General features: G+C 37.9%; 2 protein-coding genes across 4 annotated transcripts; one reads left to right on the plus strand and one right to left on the minus strand.

Moving 5' to 3' along the window:
- The first annotated feature begins 450 nt into the window (after nt 1-450).
- On the plus strand, nt 451-8,383 carry LOC148869456 (uncharacterized). Its single transcript, XM_088968822.1, has 3 exons — nt 451-781; nt 7,822-7,921; nt 7,991-8,383. Exons 1-3 carry the CDS (start codon nt 719-721, stop codon nt 8,119-8,121), a joined length of 294 nt encoding a protein of 97 aa, XP_088824948.1. The 5' UTR covers nt 451-718; the 3' UTR covers nt 8,122-8,383.
- A 1,995-nt stretch (nt 8,384-10,378) lies between these two features.
- On the minus strand, nt 10,379-16,134 carry LOC148869457 (adenine phosphoribosyltransferase 5-like). 3 transcript variants are annotated; one of them, XM_088968824.1, is made up of 7 exons: nt 15,782-16,134; nt 15,542-15,652; nt 14,135-14,227; nt 12,932-13,051; nt 12,732-12,790; nt 11,282-11,348; nt 10,379-10,797 (listed from the first exon to the last, which is right to left on the minus strand). In XM_088968824.1, exons 1-6 carry the CDS (start codon nt 15,870-15,872, stop codon nt 11,283-11,285), a joined length of 540 nt encoding a protein of 179 aa, XP_088824950.1. In that variant the 5' UTR covers nt 15,873-16,134; the 3' UTR covers nt 10,379-10,797; nt 11,282. The 3 variants fall into 3 exon arrangements, with proteins under 3 accessions (XP_088824950.1, XP_088824949.1, XP_088824951.1); XM_088968823.1 differs by having other exon boundaries at nt 12,932-13,081; XM_088968825.1 differs by lacking the exons at nt 15,542-15,652; nt 15,782-16,134 and adding an exon at nt 14,344-14,566 and having other exon boundaries at nt 12,932-13,081.
- Nucleotides 16,135-16,771: the final 637 nt, after the last annotated feature.

Genomic DNA, 16,771 nt, shown 5'->3' on the forward strand with positions numbered 1-16,771 from the left:
ATCACTCATCAAATGCAATCTAAGATCTATAATCCAACATTGCAACTAATAACATATCCATCATGTCCTTCAATACTACAGCAACAAATCATTAAAATATATTTATTACAACATCTCTTCCCTACCCAAAGTAGAGAAAAAAAGTGATCAAGTTCTAAGAACCATTCAAGCAGGAAGAGAAAAAGTTGTATATAAATATTTCAGTCGCTTCTTAAGAAAAACTTTTCAGCCATTTCAACAGGTTTTAAGAGCCTCCATCTTTTTACATATTGCTCTTTAGCGCGGAAAAGATTAGAATCGTGTTTGGCATGGATGTTATTTTTTGAGAAAATGATGTCACGTAAATGCTACATCAGAAAAAATGGAATTCCAACAACACCCTTTTATTTGGTTCCATTTTGTTGAATTCCCACAACTCCTTTATCTTTGTCAGAAATCAGCCTTCCCTTTCTCACCTCATTTTCTAATTCTCCACGGAATCGTGGCAGATGTGAACGTCAACCACTCTCACTGAATTGGGATCTGCTCCTCACACACATCCCACCCTGCATTGGGAACGGTGAGATGTGCATGTGAGGTCGGTGTGAGGAGTATATCCGGCTTTCCACTCAGTACTCTCAGTCATATTTTTACACGTGTTAAAGCCGCAGCCACGTAACTATATTTATGGAAGAAATTTGTGATATTTTAAAAAGAAAAATAAAAGTAGGGTTTCACTATGGTTTTTCATCGAATTTCTCCCGCAGCCAAGAAGCTTGGGGATCCCACTGATCCAAACTTGGTAAGGAACTTTCTTCCTTCTTCTTCTTCTTCTTCTTCTTCTTCTCTGCAAACGGATAAGGCGACGCAACCCTCTTTCATTTTATTTTTCAACCAGAAGTGGCTCCGGCCCTTTCATTTTTCTTTTCGTTTCTGCTAATGGAAACTGGGTCCTGAGCTGTTCCTTTGTTTCCTTTAGCAAAGGCTTTGAAGCGGAGAGATTAGGAATTGGATTCTCTCTTCGACTCTTCCTATATCATTTGTCTTTTCACTTTATATTTTGATTTAAAATTCCTGTAATTCCTGCTGTATCTTTTGAGCTTCCAATTGACTTAGCTGTTCAATTCTTATGATATAAGAACTCAAGTCAAGTCTTATTGGAATCCAATTAAGCAGATTGAAAGAAAAATCATAATATACTAAACATGTAATTGTATCAATTTTTGGTTCTAGGTATACCATTCTGAATTTGACCCGTTTACAGCTTATCCCCCTAATTCCCCCTCCCCCAACCCAAACACGAGATAAAAAAATGTAGACATATAGAAACCAGCCATTCAGCTACGTTGCAATCATACAAGCCTCACCAAATATACATAAAACCTTATATGGTACATATATGATATTTATTGCTTCATGAACTATAAAACATCTGTATCTACGTTGTTGTTGTTGTTGTTATTAACTTATTTTTTCTGCTGTTTTTTATAATTTCATTTTTGTTATTGGCAACCATTCATATTTCTTTCAGACATTTTGTATACTCTTAGAAGAATTATTGTAGTTGGAGTTGGACTTGATGTTGAACTTTGTATCCTGAACAGAAAAAAAAAAGGTTCCTTTTAGGATTATTATTTGGGGGAAAAAATGTTTGGATGGGAAATTTGAAAGTTTATCCATTTAAGTCTTCATGCTTTTTAGACAGGCACATCAAAGGACTTCTATTTATGGCCAGTATTTGGAAGGACAGATTCACGTATTAGGTTTCCTTACACATGCTGAATACATCTCTTGATGAAATTCTCATGTTTAATGTCTTGGTTGGCCATGTCTGATTTATGACAACATGCTTGCCATGTGAGATTCTTAGATACATTTGATAAGAAGTTCCTTTGCCGTTTAAGTTAGGACCTTAATGGGTTACTGTATTTTGGGATTCCTGTGGTGTGGAAGGGAGAAAACCAGAGATTTTTTAAGTAACTGAAATGCATTAGATATGGTTGAAAGAAAATTATGAGTCATTAAGAGTTGGTATTACCATTCTGAAGAAGTTAAAAGGTGTAAATTACCATAGGCTATTTTTGAGGCTGAGCTTCAATTTCTCATAGAGATTATTTAACCATTCATTTTCACCTTTAACCGAAGTTATTGTGGTACTATTAGTATACTTATCCCTGGATACAGTTTCTGAATTTTCTTAAAAATCTAATATTTAACGTTTTTTTCTTATGATAGCATCTTACATTCATATGCTTGAAATCTTAATTCAGTTTATCAACACCCAGACAATTTGGAGTCCTTATGATTCATAAGAAGGCCAAAAGGGAATACCTTTCCGAACTGTTATTTATAGAAAACAAGCTTGGACTAGGATAGAGAATCTTTCAGTTTCTAGTCTTTATGAGTAATATGGTTGGAATACCTTCTAGACTTGTTTTTTATTAGTATTACCTTTTAGGGTTGCTGTTTATGGAAAACAAGTTTCGACTAGGATATATGATCCTACCTGGTTAAGCATTGCTACTTTTGTGGGACAGGCTGAAGGACTTTATTGACCAAGATTTGGAAGAACATTGCTTTATCTAAGACCTTTCTCATGTGGAATTTGCCCAATAACAATATACTTACAGAGTTATATGTAATCAACTAATAGTTTGGTTGACAGGTGGGAGTTTTATGACAAATGTTCACATGCTTGCCATTGCTAGAGGTGGAAGTAAATATGAAGATTCAGGTCATCTTCTATTGCATTGAAACACTCATGGTGGCTTTGATGTAAACAATGATCCTTTACATTCTGCAATTTGCGATCTTTAGCAGATTTCGTAAGAAGTTGGAGAATTTGTTTTTGCCCTTTAAGTTAGGACCTTGTGAGAGTTTTATATCTGGGAGATTTTTGGAGCTCATAGAAGGAACAAAATGAAAGAATTTCTAATTTGGGGCTAGTGGCAAGCAAAGGTGGCCATAGAAAAGTTGGTTTGCCATTTTAAAGGATTTGAAGATATAAATTACCAGAAGTTGTTTTGGTTGTGCTTCCATAATTTTTGGATTGAGGGCTATCAGATGTTTATTAGATGATTAGATCTATGCATTTTCCCTCATCTTATTCCTAGGAGTTTAGTTGGGTGGTAGATTGTCCTTTCTGAAGGGGATGGTTTCTCTGTTCTTTATTCTAGGTTTCTTGTGGGGCCAAATGGCCCTGCTATGTCAGTAGTTTGTAATTGGCTGCTGGATGTATTTTTCTTTTGGATTTATCTATCGTTAAAATCTACATCAATGGGTTCTTGTGTTGTGTTTAAGCCACGTCTTAAGACTCCCCCCCCCCGACTGTGGGTGGCATTTTTTTGCTGCTTCAATTGGGCAACTCCTTGCATATTTGTGTACCTTGTAGATGTATTCCATTTTATTAAACTAGTGCAAGGGCATGTCCTATGCATGTGTGCAAGTAAGGGTAAAGATACAAGCTAACATTATGTTATCAGATTTAATTTTTATGAACTGCACAAAAACCGCAGCAAGTATCCCCTTAATTATAGATAGATGCACTCGTATACACACACACACACACTATAGCCAGTTACCCTTTTTTTTATGAATGAATATAATTTATTAAACCAGAAATATGAGGCAATACAGGAGACCCTAGAGGAGGCACGAGTTGTTACCTCTTCCAGCAAGTATTACATCAATTTAAAAACAAAAATAACCAGAAATAGAATTACAGAGCAGTCCAAAATAAACATTCCCTAGAAGCCCGTTTAGCTAGCCCATCTGCTAAGGTATTTGTTGGCCTTCCCACCCAAAGAGAGGTAACAGTCATGTTTCTTATGAGCCAGTTGACTTTCCTTAACAGGTCTCTGTGTCGCCACATAGTTGAAGTTGGGTGTGTCAACCATCCCACAACAATCTTAGAGTCCCCTTCAACGACCAAGTGCTGAACTCCTAATTGTTCTGTAATTTGAATACCTTGTACCGCCGTTAACATCTCAGCTCTATTTGAGTCTCCTATTCCCACGTGGCCTGAAAACAATTCTAATATTTTGCTCTCCTTATCTCTTAGCACCCCTCCTATCCCCTATGGGCCTGGGTTTCCTTGGCTGCTTCCATCAAAGTTCAGCATTGCCCATCCTTTAGGCGGAGGCATCCACACTACAGATTCCCTGTCCTTCCTTGTATGCTGTTAGCCACCACTATCCAGTTTCTCCAAAAATCATCAAAGGAGAATGTATGAAATAAGTCCATAGTTCTTAACCAATGAATGGCCCTAGTCAAGATACTATCCTCAACAGCCTGAATGTTTTTTTCCTTTTCCTTGAATACCCTTGCATTCCTTTCTTCCCAGATTGTCCACAAGGCAGCTTCTCTAATACATCTCCACATTATTTTTCTTTTTTTTGTAAGCCACACAAAAAAGGAAGGATCAAACAACTGACTTAAAGTTGTGGACAGATTCCACCTGCATTCCAAACAAAGAGAAAATCCAACTCGAAATAGCATAAAAAAAGGAACAAGATGCAGGTAAGTGAGAGCAATCCTCACCACTAGCCTTGCAACGTACGCACCAGTTAGGGGACAAACACAAAGAAGGCCTTTTCTTCTGCAAGCAGTCCAAGGTATTAATCTTCCTATAAAACACCTCCCAACAGAAAATAATAACTTTAGGTGGAACCGCTCTAGGTCATATTTCCTTGGTTGGAAAACCCCACTGTCCCTGAGAAGAGCAAAGAGATTTAAAAAAGGAAGCACAAGTGAAGTAGCCTTTTGGGTGAGGAGACCATAATCTCACATCCAAGCTAAGAGGGTCCAGAAAGACACTGCCAAGAAGGAACAATAGACCTGAAACATTGTTAAGTTAATCATCCCTCAAGCCTCTCCGAAAGCCAAAGTCTCAAATTAAGGAGTGGGGTGAAATAGGAGATGGGAGAAAATGAGAGATTGCTTTTTCCTTGTAAAGGAAATAGAATAGATAGATGGGAATTGGTCCTTAATGACAACAGTACCCACCCAAGTGTCTTCCCAACATAAAACAGAGATGCCGGAATTGATATCATACCTGACAAAGTTGAGAAATTGAGGGAGGATACTCTGGATTGCTTTCCAAGGAGATGCCAACATAGCTTGACGTGATACACCCGCATCCCATCCATTTTTCCAGTCTACCATGTATACTAGCTATCACTTCATGCCACAACCTCTCCCTTTCTCTAGGCCATCTCCACAACCATTTTCCTAAAAGAGCTTTATTCTTGAGAGTTAACCTTCCTAGTCCCAAGCCACCTTCCTCTTTACTCCTACAAACTATTTCCCAGTTGATTAGGTGGTCTTTCTTTTCCTCCCCTGGCTCCTAAAGGAAATTTCTCATTAATCTCTCCAACTTCTTAGCTTCCCTATTAGGAATCTTGAAAACGAAGAGAAAATAGACCGGTAGGCTTGCTAGGGTAGCTCTCAATAAAGTCGCTCTACCCTCTATAGAGATGTAGTTCTTTTTCCAAGTAGTTAATCTTTTCTCAAACTTTTCCAACACTAGGGTTCAAAAACTACTCTCTTTTGGGTTAGCCCCTAGAGGGAGACCTAAGTACTACAATGGCCAAGAAGAGACGGAACAACCTAAACAATCTGCCACAAACTGAATAATCCCCTCATATTAACACCTACCATTACAACTCTTATCTAAGTTTATCTTCAAATTGGAGACCTCCTCACTTTTTGCCTGTCACCCCCTTCACAAAATATTATGATATCATCAGCAAATTGTAGGTGGGTTACCCGGATATTGTTCCTTCCTATCCTCCAGCCACTCACTTCCTCTTCCCTATCTACCTTAGTGATTAATCTACTGAAGACATCTGCAACTAAGGTGAAAAGAAACGGGGAGAGTGGGTCACCTTGTCTAAGGCCTCTACAAGTTGAGAAAAAATCTTTGACCACCCCATTCATCAAGACTAAGTAATGATAGGAGCTAAAACAACCCTTTACCCAGTTGCACCATCTATCTCCAAAACCGAAGCATCCAAGGACCTCTAGTAAAAAACTCCAGTCCACAAGATCATAAGCCTTCTCTAAGTCTAACTTACATACAAAACCTTGATTCCCCGACTTTCTCATGTCCTCCACACATTCATATGCTATTAGGATCTAATCTGTTATTTGCCTTCCCTGCATGAAAGCACCTTGTGCTTGACTAATGGTGGAGGTAGTACTACTCGAATTCTTAAAGACAACACTTTGGCCAGGATTTTATAGATGCTTGTTACTAAACTAATCGGCCTGTACTCCTTAGGGTCCTTTGCATCTATCTTCTTTGGAATTAGGGCTAAGAAAGTGGCATTAGGGATTACCTTTTTCTTATCTGCAAACTCCTAAAACACCCCGATATTCTTTAACCACATCCCAAGAATCCTAATAAAAAGCCATTGTGAAGCCATCTGGACCGGGCGCTTTGGATCTATTGATATTTCTACTTTTATTTCATGAAAAATGTTTAGTGTTGTATAATATTGGCTTAAATAAGTAAAATTTATCAAAAAAATATTGTCTTAAATAAAAAAGTCTTTGAAATACCACTATACCACTAGGTCAGTGTTTTAAAAACGCAAGGTGCAAAAAAGGTGCAGGGGTCAATTTGCACATGAGGTGCAAGGCGCAAGGCGAGGTGCGTGCCTTTTTGAAGCAAGGCACAAAATTATAAAAAGAAATGCTAAAAAAATGTCAGAAAATTAAAAAAATATTATACATAATATTAATAAAAATATAAACTTAAATTTTAAAATAATGTTTTAAAAAACCTATTATCTAAAATTAAAATACATAAACATAAGATGTAAAGCATATTCAAATGAGAATTTAAAAATAAAATCAAACATATAAAACATTTTCAAGCATTTAAAACCTCCAATCTCTTTTTTCACTCAATTGCATTACTTCACGTAGCTAATGTAACGTAAAACATATTACATTCCTGATTTTACGAGCTGCCTTTGTGCCACACCCCTCGAGGCAAGCCCAAACAAGTCCATATTAGGCCCCGCCGCTACGTCCAAAAAAAGCAAAAAGGCATCAAATTTTCAAAAGATGCACACCTGGGCTGAGGCGCAAGGCACATCAAGCGCACGCCTAGGTGCACCAGGCGTACACCTTTTGAAAGGGCTGCACCTGGGACCTAGGCGAGGCGCATACCCTGAAATGCGCCTTGCCTGTGGGCCTGAGGCGTGCCTTTTAGATCACTGCACTAAGGTATTCTTTTTATTGGATATGAATGTTTAAGAACCATGTTTCTTTTTTTGAGAGGTGTGGCTGGTGTAGTCCCTGCACTGGCATCTCCTTTTGCAGGCTATACAGGTTTTGTGTGTGTGTTATTTATTTATAGGTAACAAGTAGCAAAATTCATTAATATAAACAGAGTATATGTACATAATAGGACCCCAAGGGGAGGTGAATATACCTACCTCTCCACAATACAACAATTTATAGATAACCCAGTATAGCTGCCCCCTATTTACCCCTTGTTTGGCTAGAGAATCAACCATACAGATTGTCTTCCTTTGCTAAAATTATTGGATTGGGACTGGGTACCAAACAAAAAAGAATGTTCAACTGGGACCTTGGCTTTCTTTCTGTATTCTCCCTCTAAATTGCTAAGCCCCTGAGTGGTAAATTTGGTGCTTTTATTATTCATTCTGGGAATCCTTTTCTTGCAATGTTCCTTGTGGGCAAACTTCTACATTTCCATCTGTCCCTCCATTTTAGCACAATTTCCACTGAATTTTGGTATATGATGAGCTTTTTAGAATTTGTTGAATAACCATTTTTTCTTTCATTGGGTTAATTTATAAATCGTTGCAGTGTGACATGGCGGCCAAGTACATTGTGGGTGCTGTTTTGGGATCTTTTGCAGTGGCATATGCACTGGATGATGCAATTGCTGACCAAAAGATTTTCGGAGGTAACTTTGTCTTATCTTATTGAACCTCTTGCTTCACGGTTGTTTAATATAACTGGGTTCTGAATCCAGGCACCACCCCCAAAACTGTTACTAGCAAGGACTGGTGGGAAGAAACTGATAAGAAGTTCCAAGCATGGCCTCGTACAGCAGGACCGCCGGTGGTGATGAACCCCATTAGCCGCCAGAATTTTATTGTTTAGTCCAGTTCTGAGTTCTGAATGACTGAATTTTTTTTATAGCACTGAATGGCTGAATCTTGAAGAAGCTAACCCTTTTCCTAGGATTATAAAGTTTTACCTTGATATCCTGTATCACAAATTCACAATTTCTCTGCTTGGACAGAACTTGTTTAGCCTCCAAGTTTTATTAGCATGGCTTTGCAAATTGCAAGTCATGATGATGACGAATTCATTCCTTTATCCCTGATGATGATATGAGCTGTTCTTAATTTTAGAATGTTAATCAATCTGTTATGACCCTTGTTTTTACAATGGATGGGTCCACTAGATCGTTTTTGCCTGAAACCATGTGAATTCATATTTTATGGTGATGGTAGCATCCTGAACATAGGTGCAAAGCTGCATAACATGTTGGATTCAAATTAAACTAGCCAGAGCAGATGATCGGAATAAATCCTGTGAGACTCTTGAGATCGAGTCTTGACTACTGACCAACTTTACTAATAAATACATGTTAGTAAAATGAATTGAACTCAAAATTCGGATCACCTTAATTGGATTGAATTTGAATTAATAACTTAGATAAATGGTTTCAAAAATGTGGTCTAATTACTTAAGCTCCATGTATTTAATGATTCAGTGACCCTAAGATAATGATGCCACGTCAAATTGGACATATAGTATCAACCTTTAATTGGACAATCAGATACTTTTGCGCGTTGCCCTACATTTGTACAAGTATCTCGTGTGCTATTTCCATTCCGTAGCCTTATGTATTTAGTTTGTATTGATCAATACGTATCATATCTTTAAAGCATCGCATGGAAAATACTATAAAATCATTTGTATTGTATTTTTTTTATCATACCGACCTTCTATCGGGGGCGTATCCAACCCATATTTAAGTGTAATTAGGTGTATTAGCCGATATAGTATGATTTCCCATAGGTAAAAAACGAATTAAAAATGTTTGAAAAGAAAAAAACTTCTAATTCTCTCTAGATGTTTTTCCTAAATTCACCAAATCATCCCTATACATTTTTGAATTATAATACAAAATTGCTTATTAGTAAAAAATGTTAAAAACCGCATTTGAAGCAAAAAAAAAAAGGTATTTAAGGAAAATTGAGAAATGATAATAATGAAAGAAATTTCCCAAAAACAAAGCCTTAAAAAATTTGTAAAAACATTTAATATACAACCCAGTGTTTTCAAAACCAGACTGGACCGAATGATCAAACTAGAAAAACTAGAAACCAGTCACCTGATTGATTTCATTCCACCCCAAAACCATTTTTTAGCCAAAAACCACTGATTTGATCAGCAAACCATTGATCTGAGTAGTTGAACATCAATCCATCAACCCTGATACCATTTTTTGGTTGATTTTTTTTAATTTTTTTTTTATCAGAGCGGGCCGCTCACTCAGACTGAATGGTCAGACCATTCAACCTGAGAACCAGACCCAGAACGGTTTTCTGTCCGATCCAATTTTAAAAACATTGGTACAACTTGTGACCCAATGATTGGGTCAAACAGGCAAATGAATCAACCACATGGGTCAAGTAAATTTTGACCCATGGCTTTTGGCCGAAGATTAAGGGATGATGTTGATTTTCCGGAAACCACTGCCATGTAACGCTGGAGGGATGAATGCTGAAATTTTTGTTTGGTTGGCTGGTGATTTCAGGAAATTGGCCTAAACTCAAGAGTTGGGATTCAATCAGCGCAAAACACATTCAAGCAGACTTTACTGACTTGCATTGAGAATATCTCCGTACTTGTGTGTTTAATTTCACGAGGAAATTATTCCCAATGCAAGGTTAAAATATGCTGTTATAACGGTGTGGGCACAGATTTGCGCCGATCTCAAAAATCTATTCTTAAAATTGGCCATTCTTTGGGGATACAACATTTTCGGGGATTTCCTGATTTCTAACTTAATGCAATTTTTTAAGGATGATGACATGGCACCCAAGGTGGCATTGAATAATAACCGAACCTTAGGAATTAGTACCAGATTAAAAGCCGATTTCTCAAAAACAGGCTTACATGGCACAAATGATGCCGAAGAAGAATCAGCATCATGGTCTATGCATTGCTTCACTGTCGAATAATTCGAAATTCATACAAATAATCTCAAGCCCACTTGAGCGGTAAGGCCCTACTGGATCAGCCACAAAATACAGGGCCCAGCCACAGACCGGTTACGACAATACAAGTCAGTAGAGACCGAAAAATCTATCCAGTGGTTGACACCCACAAGACTGGGAACACATTTTTGAGGAGCCGAATGCCCGAGAATATATTTCTCCATACCCAATGAAAGCCCATAGATATATAGATATGGGCTGTTGAAAATTTTCTGATTCAAGAATTTAGCTATGAGATTACATCCAGCATAAATTACCCTACTCAATCTCCCTTCAAGAATAACTTGATTCTATTTTGTTTTGTCTCGAAATGAGAATGTAATTTAAATGCCTAAAATGTTGCAAATCTCCTATGGAAATTTATTATGAAAATCAAAATTGTACAAAGGAGCATGCAAACACAAACCTCATACAAGAGGAAGAAAATTGAGATTTAAGCTTGTTTACAAGGCTCCATGACTAGCAACAGGAATCCAGCAGAGACTGGGCCCATAGTCCGATCATAGCCCGTCCGTCCGCGGTGTATCCCCCAAACAGAATGCAACTGGAAAATGAAAACAGATAAACAATGAGGACAATAGAGAAAGCAACCAACATTCGGGAAGGGATAGTCCAGGATACCATGTATTAAAACTAATGCTTTTCATGACTTCTATATTTAGGTGAAATTGCATCAACCTTCTAAATGACGGAAATGTAAAGTAGAAGAGTGTTGAACAACACATTCATATCAATCTATAAAAATGCACATCTGCACACATATATCATACATGGAGGAAGAAAATTGCTAGCAAAATGAGATCACCGATGACTTGCATAAGAAATTTTGAAATAACATTATCAGACAAAGATTTAAACTCTTCCGACTTTATGTTGTTATATGCATGACAAGAATGAACACCATTAATGATAAATTGATTTTCATTCCAAACTGTTGAGGTAAAAAATAAAACAGAAATCAATTACCACATAAGTATGCAATAAAACAAAGGTCCAAACCATATTTTCAACAGAAAATGGAGTGATACCTCAACAACAAAGTTCACGGGGCTCAACAAGGATGTACAATGGCTTTCCATTTAGCCTGCGTTCTCCCTGCATAACAAGCAACTTCGATAAGCATATAAGAATGACTTTAAAGAACCCAATTATGCAGCCTCACAGAAGAGAAGTTATAGTACTAAATCTAAATTTCCAAATGGACAACAAATGGATCCTCTCTCTATTTTTTTTTTCAACGGAAACAAAATAAAAGTCACTGCAACAAGAAAGAAGAACACCAAGATATCAATTGACAACCAACACCCCAACAACAAACATACCAATAGAACAGAACCCCCGACCATTAAAACAAAAGAAAATCCAAGACACATAATCCAACTTTAAAACAAAGCTGCAGCTTCTCTCAAGTAAAGCTCTTCCAAGGATCGTGGCTATAATATTCACCAATCAGATGAACAGTCAAGACATCTACTACTGATCCTTTTTCATTGGTATTCACTATTCACCTACCAGAAATCCTACCCACATCAAAGAATCAGAGTCCAACCCTTGAGCAAAGTACATGTCTCTGTCCAACAAACAAAAGCTTCATACACCTCAGCAGAGTAGGCTATAAATTGCTCTTCCTATTCCTCTTAATTACCTTCCAATATCAGATGGCTCAGAATCCAAATAAAAGGTCCAACTAATATGAAATCTCAAGCTTAATCCTGCATCCACAGTCTAAAATAGCCTATCCTATCACGACAACCTGACCGAAGGACACATGAGGGAGATAAACAATTACTAACTGGAGGCTATCAGAAATTGGAAAAGGGTCAAACTACAATCATTTTCAATGACCAAAGAAGTTACCTCCTCTCCACATTCTGTATGTTCTAAAAATTGATAAAACATGAATGTGGTCATCGCAAGAAAAACACATTGCCATTTAACAGAACACCAGGCAGCTGAAAGACCACGGCAGGTTGACATTTCAGGTAGGAGAATGCAGTCAATCTCTTGGATCTCACAATCAAACAAAATCAACACCCATCAACTAACCCACAAAGATGAATCTTAAACCAATGATAAACTAATGGAAGATTCATTAAGACAAAGTTTCGTACTTAAGTGGAGAATGACTGAATGTCACATGAATAACATTTGGAACAGTCATTCAACCAAATAAAATTAACCAAACGATATTAACATAGTTACAGTCACAGCATGCCAAGATCAAGTCTACACCTTCAATCAAATGGCAACATGGAAAGCAAGAACCCAAAATGAGAGAGAGAGAGAGAGAGAGATAGAAGGCTACAAAATAATGGGAATGGAAACAAAGCATAAGGCATTTCAGCTGACATTCTATGAATACCAATAATCAATTCAACAGGTGAAAACAAATGCAATACGGTAACAAGAAAAATAAATGAAAATATTTGAGATAACAAGTGAAACAGATGAGCTAAGTTTACAATGTTCAACCGTTACCTTATTCTCTGGCAATCCAATAACACATGCACATTCAACCACTTCAGCCCCTACACGTTCTAGTAAAACAGCAATCCATTGAGACGAAAATAATTAGCAAGAGATGATAAAAGAAAATGATATTTCACTAAATAACAATGAAGAAAAACAGAATCAAGCACAATGTCTGCAACAACAAACAACACAACCGAAAATCTTACCTAGAAGCCTTATTGCCGCTGAAAGGGTACCACCAGTAGCTACTAAATCATCAATGATTAGTGCTCTCTCGCCAGGTTGAACAGCTCCAACATGCATCTCCAGGCAATCAGTTCCATACTCTAATACATAAGATTCAGATATTACTTCACCTACAGATAGAAATTTAGAAAGGGTCAACGAAGTAATCTTCAATCTTAAAATGCAAGGAAAATCAAACGATGACAACAGTAGACTGTTTTCAAATATCACAGACACTTCACAGAGAGAAGAACACATACACAAGGCCAAGGCAAGCATCAGGTTTAGATAGAAAAGATAAGCATTGTTAAAACCCGTCAGCAATAAAAGAAGGGATTAACAACACACAATTGATGAAGGAGTAGTAGGAGAAGTATATTAACTCAAGGATGAATATGAGGCCCAATGTCAGAAACAGAGGCAAATATGAAAAGGCCACAGCAGCAAATCTGTGCAATATTAACGAAATACCAAAACATGTATCAGCATCTACAAATTACAAATAAAATAGACAAATACTGGCATCATGAGCAGGAACAACACGGAACTTTGAATCAAAGGAGGACAAATTAAAACATGGGATTTCGTGCAAAAAGACAAGAGTCTGGCTCGGGCTCAATTTTCTGTCTTGTGGTTTATGAGCTCCTCTATGAACTAAGCCTGTGACGATAGGACTCATCTTTAAAATAATACGGATGGGAAAATGAAGTGAACGAAAAACAGCAAACCTTACACCGTCATTCAATAGAAAAACCATATAAAATGAAGATAATATTTTACTGTCCACCATTAATGTCAATTTAATGCAGATGCCTTATCAACTGTGCCTTTAACGGAACTCCTACTTAAGGAGAAAATTTCATATGAAGAGAGAAGTAAATCAAACATGTTCAATAGGACAATACATGCCAAAACTTAACATTTACGGACCACCTGTGACTCTGTCTCCTACAGCAGATTCTTTTGTATTAAAATCTATTAATTCCCCCCCCCCCCAAAAAAAAAAAAAAAAACAAGTTTCTTCCTTTGAACATATAGAAAGGAAATCCATCAACACCAGAAGTGGAGTCAGGAAAAACAACTTGGAAAGCAAGCCTGTAATTTATAAAGGATACATGGGTCTCTGCTCTATGAAAGCATGTAGTGGTGAGCCATGGTTCAACATCAATGCAAGACATATTTACCTGGCAACTTTCTCGGTTTGCGTAGAGGAACAAACTTTGCACCAATAGCTAAGGCAATGGAAGGGCCAAACATGAATCCCCTAGCTTCCACTCCTACAATTAGATTTGAACAGTGCCAGCAGGTAGTCAAAAACAGAAGTAATTGAATTACCATCAAAATGATTATAGTTGCCACAACATTTTCTAACTAAAATACAGCTAATATTCACCGCTGTGTACATGAAACCCCTTGGGATTGGATTCAATCAGAGGCACAAACAAAGAACCGATGTTGCATTGATACATGTAATGGTTGCGAAAATCAGACATGATTACAGAGTGAAGATTTCAGGGAAGTCTGAAAACATGATTGATAGACTAGTATTTGAAAAATTAACTTCACATGAAAAAGTGAACAACAAAATGAAATTCTGAAAAGTTAAGAGCCCAAGCAACTCGAGACACGGAGGAATTATCTAGACGGCCCGTCTAGGAGAGTTCTTTGAATGGGCCCAACACCAAGTACCAGGTGACGTCCCAGGAGACCCGAGTAATCTTGTGCCTGTGGTGAAATTGTGAAAACCCAAGTACGACCCACTTTTACCAAAAAAAAAAAGTTTTTATTTGAAGAGAAAAAAAAAAATTATAATATAATATGAAGGAAAGAGAACGAAAAAACGTTGTTCTAAATTATCTAACTGCGCTGTCATTCAGGCGGAAATAAAGGGATGACGTGGCTATTAAAAAAGCCAGTTCATCCCTCCACGTGGCAAAAATGTGACGTCTAGAAAGTAGCCCAGGACCAACCTCCCTAAAACTTGTAAAGAATTGAACTTTCCACATACAGAACCAGAAGCGATGAAGGCTTCTGAAATATTACCAGAAAAAGTATTTTGAACTTCGAGTCGGAATCGTTCAAAGAACTCAGATTAAGTCTCTGACTCATAATTTTTTTATAATTTAATAATAATAAAAAAGGTGGTGGAGGAACCGAATTCAGTCTGCATGTTTCTATTTTGATTAAAAACGGAGAGAGAGAGAGAGAGAGAGAGGGAACCAAAAATCGATGGTTCAGTGGGGTGTAAAACACGAAGTAGATTGGAAATTTCTTGAGATACGTTGTTTAGCGAATGCCAAGAAAAAGATAAGGGAAACCAGGGCAAAGAACAAACATGCAATTCCAGTTCTAATCAGCCCATGGATTAAAAATATTTCTTTTAAAATAAATAACACTCACCAAACCCAATGTACCCACATTTCAAGCCACCCACAACAATTTTCAAATAAAAGACTCAAATCTATCACAGAACCCACAGCTCTTTGCAGTGGGGGAGGGAGACCCCAACGACCAAAGACAAAGACGGAATATGTTTGTGTATGAGAGAGAGAGAGAGAGAGAGAGAGAGAGAGAGGTGGAGAGAAGAATACCGGCGACAACGGAGATATCCATGTCCCTGTAACGATCAACAAATATGTCAACAGTATCCTTAAACGCCTTGTGATCGAGTAGCAAGGTTGTTATATCCTGAAACATGATTCCTGAAACACAAGGCAACAATGAGAAACAAGAAAAAAATAATAAAATGAGAAAATAGAGCTGCTGCCGATTTACAGCTCAAAGGCATACACAATAGAAACAAAGAAATACAACAAAACCCAATCGGAAACCTGGTTTTGGAAAGTGAGGAACCACTCGAATCGCTTCAGAGATGGCCTGCAGCCTTGGGTCTCCCCGAAGTCCGTTCTCTTCTGCAAACATTTCTCTCTCTCTCTCCCTCCCTCCCTCCCTCCTCTCTGTCTGTCTCTCTCTCCCCCCTCTCTCCTCTCTGTCTCTCTTCTCTCTCTTTCTCTCTCGCTCTGGGCTCTAGCTCTGGCTCTCGCTCGTGAATTTTTCAGGTTTTCCCTCCAAACTTGAAACTCCCTCAGTCGAAATCCAATTTATCTCATGTGAGCGAGAAGAAGAGAATGAGTATTTTGAGTACTTTTAAAAACTATACTTTTGTTGGGGAAGCCATTGCTGCAGAAGATCTGAGTGCTCAGTGCTTATAAATCCTCTTTTTCCAATTTTCTATTTCTGAATTTTCAGACCGAGAATATATCAAGTACATCGAGATCTATCGAATTTTGTTGCTACAGATTCCATATAAAGAAAGTCTCGGACTTTTATGCCGATCCGAGCCATTCATAGCAAAGAATAGGCAATCCGATGCTATTATCGACGAGGCCCCCCTGCACGGAATGGGCCCCACTGGCTTGATGCTTCAGATTCGGAAGAATCCACAGTAACTGTATGATGGGGATACGGAGTATCAAATGGGTGTACAATAGCATCGAAGCTATAACATCTTTCGCCTTTTCAGAAAAACGAGGTAAGGGCATTTTCGACATTTGACCGAATTACGGCTGTTGGATGACAGAGAAAATCCAATGGCAGAAGATCCGGGATTTTTTGGTGGGACCCAGCTTCGTCTTCCTCTGTAGCCCCGCTGACGTGGCATTTAATAATGCCTATATCTGTATAGGCCTCACCCAGGGTTACGCAGCGGCGTCCCAGTAAAACGTTTGTACACGTGGCAAACATACAATGTCACAGTTACGTTCTCAGGAGCGGATCATTTCCAGACCATTGGATCCGCCTGGAAAGGATCAAAAGAGTGT

Source organism: Nelumbo lutea, chromosome 2 (genome assembly GCF_056320005.1).
Source record: "Nelumbo lutea isolate HS-2025 chromosome 2, American lotus-T2T, whole genome shotgun sequence".
Lineage (NCBI taxonomy): Eukaryota > Viridiplantae > Streptophyta > Magnoliopsida > Proteales > Nelumbonaceae > Nelumbo > Nelumbo lutea.